At 39.4% G+C, this 6,038-nt stretch overlaps 1 protein-coding gene across 1 annotated transcript; it reads right to left on the reverse strand.

Moving 5' to 3' along the window:
* Nucleotides 1-116: 116 nt before the first annotated feature.
* On the reverse strand, nucleotides 117-3,305 carry LOC308084219 (E3 ubiquitin-protein ligase TRIM39-like). Its single transcript, XM_080426766.1, has 2 exons — nucleotides 3,164-3,305; nucleotides 117-2,233 (listed from the first exon to the last, which is right to left on the reverse strand). The coding sequence occupies exon 2, from the start codon at nucleotides 2,229-2,231 to the stop codon at nucleotides 615-617; it is 1,617 nt and encodes a 538-aa protein (XP_080282892.1). The 5' UTR covers nucleotides 2,232-2,233; nucleotides 3,164-3,305; the 3' UTR covers nucleotides 117-614.
* Nucleotides 3,306-6,038: the final 2,733 nt, after the last annotated feature.

A 6,038-nucleotide genomic window follows, 5' to 3' on the forward strand; every position in this document is an offset into this window, starting at 1 on the left:
TACAATAAATCGCGTTACTTGGCTATATGGGTAATAAATAGAAATCCAAACTAAATTTAAACATAGCTACGATTTATATATTTATTGTCACAGTGCATATTTTCTTCCTACTGTAACAGAGTAACAAAAAGCCAAAGGTCAGCATTCATATTTGTACATCAACAATGGATTGTATTTTTTATTTTAGTTTCAAATGAACATTTGACAATTTTACCTCCTCCCTCTCGCCCTTATCTTGTAATTACTGCCTCAACATCATCATCTTAATCACTGTCATGCATTAATGTAACTCAACCCTCACAGTGTTGTTCACACGGTAGGCTTGTGTCCCTATAAAGCCACCAGCATGACAGTATATAGAACTGACTAGAAGTAGTCCATTGAAGAAAAAAAAGATTGTTAAAAAATCTCACATCACATAAAAAATAAAATCTCGCATGAATCCATTACAGTACTTCAACCACAGTATTCTGTCAGATTAATATGTAGTCGACTATATTGAATATAATAGTTTTGTTTTTTGGGGGTGTTGGGGGGGGGGGGGGGGTGAAAATCTGCAAGTGAAGTTGGCAATAATCCACTCCCTTCTATGACACTTAAGAATAACAGTGTTTTCATTTTTGCTTAACAGGAGAGATGATCAGAGAAGCATAATTTTCTTCACCATTAAGAATGAGCGGGGAGAACATTGGGAAAATTGGGTTTTTCTTATCTACGTGTAAAGAGCCGCAGCAGTGGAGAAGAGCCCTGGTTTCAACATCATAATAGGAGACCTGCCCTCCCTCAAAATCCAAGAACACACCTATCTTCTGGACATCAATTTTTACAGAGCCGGCCTTTATATATTCATGCCTCGCTGAGTAGTTTCCTCCATTGACCACCTGCAACAACCTAACTGAATTCATACTTTCAATTTTTCTGTTGATGGACTGAAAAACCACCCCAATGGTCCACACAGTCTTCCCTTTAAGCTGAACCTCATAATAAACTTTCCCTGAAGAAAAGCTCTCTTTTCCCAGCACACAGGGAATTTGATCAAATCTCTCTGACTTGTCAGGAAGAATCTTTTTCACGTTTCCATATTTCACTTGTTTCCCGTCCAATGACAGGATGAGATTAGGATGCGCTGTGTCAGGGTCTAGAGTCACATCTACTGCATACTGCTGCTGAATCTTAGTCAGCAGGACTTCAGGGAGCTTCTCCATTTCTCCATCCAGTGTCTTCTGCAGCTGAGTCGCGATAGCTGTCCGTATATTCTTCACATTCACCTCACATGACAGCTTAACCTGACTCAACGTACTCAGGTGTGTTAGGCTGTAGCGGGACGGGAAGCTCTGGAGAAGGTGGAGGTGGTCCTCAGTGTGTGAGAGCTGCTCCAGCTCAATACTTTTCCTCTGGAGCTCAGTGACTTCTTCCTCCAGTTTTTTGATGAGGCCTTCAGCCTCGCCTGTTGCTGATCTGATCTTCAAGTCTATCACCTCGATGAGCTCAGCCTGTGTTCTCTTAATGGAAGACACCAGAGCAGAGCAAACCTGAACAGTGTCAGCTTTTTCATTCTCTGCCATTATATTATTCTTCTCTACTGTGACTCTGAACTGCTGAATCCTTTCCTGTCGCTCCTGGATCATCTTCTGTAACTCAGACTTTTTCTTGTCTAGCTGCGGTCGCTTCTCTTCGTACTCTACCTCTACCAGGACCGTTTCGTGATCTTTATGATCTGCCTTCGAACATGTGATGCAAATGTACTTTTGGTCTCTTCTACAGAAGAGCTCCAGCATCCTGCCGTGCTCTTTACACACCCTGTCCTCCAGTTTTACAGGGTCGACTAACTTGTGCGTCTTCAAGGCTGCAACTCTGTGATGAGGCTCCAGATGCGTCTCACAATAAGAGGCCACACATGACAGGCAGCTCTTCAGGGCTTTAATGTTAGTGTCAGAGCAGATATCACAGGGAACCTCCTCTGGGATGGGAATGGGAACATCTAGGTTAGACGTCTTGAAATAAGCAGCCAGCTCAGAGATCAGCGTATTGACACAGAGATCTGGTCTCCGATCAAAAGCTTTTTTACACATGGGACAGTGACAGAGGTCACTGCGGTCCCAGTACTTTGTGATGCAGGCTTTGCAGAAGCTGTGTCCACACGGGATAGCTACAGGCTGACTGAAGAGATCCAGACAGATGGAGCAGAGAAAATTATCCTCTGATATCACACTGGCACTGGCAGAGGCCATAGCTGTAGGAGGAGAGGAGAGAAGTTTTAGTAACCCATCAGTCATGCCTAAAAACATTAATATTCTTAAGATTGACTGTAAAACACTCTGAACACATACTACTAAATGGCTTCCGCCATATAGTGTAAATGTAGAAAATAAGTTGTGCTGAACTCACGGTTATAGTCTGAAAAGTGGGTGCTGCTGGATTCTTAAAGTAATTAATAAGAACAATAGACAAGGAGAGCACTCCAAGTTGACTTATTGATTACCACACAGACGTTTACTAGCAATTTCAAGTGGTTGACATGGACAGTAACAGATTACATTAATCTGTAAATGTCTTTCTTATTTTTACTTAACTGGAGTATTTCCAGTTTTCAGTACTTTTACTTCTTCTTCAATACATCTCAGAGGCAAATATTGTACTTTTTCTCCACTACAATTATTTGAAAACTTACTAGTAACTACAAAAGTTAGTTACTTTGTAGATTTTGATTATTATTACAAAACAAACATTATGGTTAATGTTTTTAGCTCTGAATACATTTCGGCCACTTGTGAAATGGGACATTCAGCATAATGAGTTTCCTACTTTTGGTACTTTAAGTACATTTTGAAACCAATACTTTTGTACTTTTACTCAAGTAAATTTGGAATTCCGGACTTTTACTGGTAACAGAGTATCTCTACATTGCAGTATTGATACTTTTACCTTTTCCACCACAGAATTTTGCCATATAATGTAAAATGCAAACACAAACAACTCAAGTCTAACTACAGTATTAAGTAGGGTACTTAGAAGAATCTGTCACTAAAAGTGAGCTATTTCATAACAACCACTCCCCTAGCCATGGTTCACATGATGACAGTCATGTTTCAGGGCTACCACTTCCCTAAGATCTAAATACAAACAAGAATGGGATTCCGATTGGAGCTAATTCTGAACTAACCTGTTTGGATGTAGAATTTATCTTTCTGTGAAGATCTTTACGTAGACTTGGCTTTATGCACCTTAAAAAGATGGAAGCGATGCTCTTTACTCTGATGTGAAAATCCTTTCAGACCAGTTACAGTTGAGGTTTCAGACTTCAGTAGGCTAGTTTTGTTTACAGAATGATTGTGTAAGTTTCATTTCACTGTGTAATGACACTGAGATGCTCCTCCCCTCTCCCTGGTGTTCTCTTCCTGATTAAAGTTAACTCTTTAGAGGGACAAATAGATTGTAAAGATCATAATATGATCTACATATTACTCAGTGGTGGGAAAAGTACTCACACGTTTTACTTAAGTAAAAGTATCAACACTGCAATGTAGAAATGCTCTGTTACAAGTAAAAGTCCGGAATTCAAAATGTACTTGAGTAAAAATATAAAAGTATTGGCATCAAACGGGTCAAATCCTTATTTTAACTCTATGGCCAAATCAGATGGGGATGGAGAGTCAGGCGGGTAAGAATTCCAGATCTCAATAAAATGACTGGTGTCTAAAAACAGCATTGATCAGAAAGAGCAGAGGAGAAAACTGTGAAATAAACTGGGGCAGTGTGGGCAGGTCATCAAGGCCACTGGGCCTTAGGGCATAGATTTTTTTGACGGGCATGAGGCCAAACTGAAGGGGCACGGCACTTATAGCCTTCACGGCCTCAGTAATATATATAGGCCTAGTATTTGTAGTTTTGAGAGCCATGTGAGAAATTGGTGAAAACCACACTTTGTTCAAAAAAACTTTGATTTTGCACAATCTTGAACAACCTCAACACAAAGACATCACAGATGGCACAGAGCAGTCTAGGTACGTTGTTATCTGGTACAATGAAAGTTTCCACTGTCCGTAAATGGTTCACTGATAAAAAATAAAAAAATGTCCACCTGGTCTGTGAGTTCAGTCCCCATGCATGGATACAATGGTGGTATATGTGGTGATATATATTTCAGGACTGGAATCACTATTCTAGGAGATCATTCTCCTGCTGTGTGCCCACTGAGAACATTGCTGTTGATGAGGTCCTGAGACAGGAACTGAAGACAGGATACTGTACAGCCTAGTTCTTTTTTTCTCTTTCACTGGATGTGCCTATTTTCTGTTGTTTGTTCTGCACACATCATGGATCATATTATGATCTTTACAATCTATTTGTCCCTCTAAAGAGTTAACTTTAATCAGGAAGAGAAGACAAGAGTATCAGTGTCATTTCACAGAAACAAAACTACAGTCATTCTGCAGAAACAAAACCGCTACTGAATTCTGAAACCTCAACCCATAACTGCAAGATTTTCACATCAGAGTAAGATTGTCCCATGCATGCTTCCTTCTTTTTAAGGTGCATAAAGCCAAGTCTACATAAGGATTTTCATAGAAAGATAACTATGTCCAAACAGGTTAGTTCAGAATCCCTATCTTGTTTGTATTCAGATCTTAGGGTATATTAGTGGTTGTTATGATAAAATATCTCACTTTTGTGACAGATTCTTTGATTTGCGGGCACTGACTGAATTTGTCTAGCCTAAACCCTCCCTCCGGAAATCTCATTTCTATTTGATTCCAGATAGAAATGAGATTTCCGGAGGGAGGGTTTACCAGGCTAGAAATTGTCCACACTCCATCACTAACCATATCAGTTAGTAGGTCCATTGTCTAATTGAGAAAACAATAGAGCAAAGGTCTTGCAATATGTGTCCACAGTTATGCTTTTCAGAGGTCAATTTCTCTGGTGGAAGAAGTTGAGATATCTGATCTTGAAACATTTAAAAGTTGGAGGAGAGTAATTTTTCCAAAACACAAGAATACATTTCTTTGCAAAATATGTTATATAATTAACAACCTATGTAACTGTCCCAGAAGGAGAGACAGTAGTTGAGTCATAAATACAAATATGTTTTTGTTTGATTTAAAATGTCTGTGCATTCTGGGTAAAAAGGTTCATTTCAATATGAATAAATAGTCTATTAAAGGCGACAATAAATATGTTAAAAGGTCTAATAAAAATGTCTATAATACAAGAATTAAGGTTATAATGTTGTGCCCATTGTTTAGAGGATGTACGGTAATATGGGTCACATGGTCAAAGTGAAGCTGTCATTCAATTTCAGAAGCAAGCAAAGCTGCTGATCCACTGCCAGAGAGAGAGGTCACGTGTATGAGAAACGTCAGAGAAATAATAACCTGTACATGGTTCAAGAGGTGCACACGGTAAACGCTTATTGTATTATGTGTCTGTCATTGATTTGTGATGTATTTGTTGTGTATTATTGTAATGTACAACGGAAACTCAGTGAATTCAGTGTAACATGTCAATAATTGGATTCACCTGTGTTAGCCCTGATACATGTCTGTCATTTATGAACTTCAAACGGGTCTTTGCACTTTATCCATTTACAGCCCTTACATCTACATAAACGTTCACATTTCAAATATAAAGTGCTTACCTGATGGCCACGGATGTTATGATTATGTACGGGCCCTCAGAAGTACCCGTATCTTCCGTATTGTTCAATAAAAGCATTTTAATCCGGTCGGTGGCCATTTTCTCCGTATCTTTTGCCATATGCTTTCAAATACGCGACCCTATCGGTTGGGAGGTGTATTGCACTCTGGTAAATCATAACTCTATAAGAAAATGGCCACCGATCGGATTACAATGCTTTTTATTTAACAATACGGAAGATACGGGGACTTCTGAGGGCCCGTACATAATTGTAACATCTGTGGCCATGAGGTAAGCACTTTATATTTGAAATCTGAACGTTAATGTAGATGGACGGACCAAATGGGGAGAATAAGCAAACATCAGGTTGAAGTTCATCCATGACGGTCGTGACAGACGAC

This window comes from Gymnoscopelus braueri (assembly GCF_963280865.1).
Source record: "Gymnoscopelus braueri genome assembly, chromosome: 4".
NCBI classification, from domain to species: Eukaryota; Metazoa; Chordata; class Actinopteri; order Myctophiformes; family Myctophidae; genus Gymnoscopelus; species Gymnoscopelus braueri.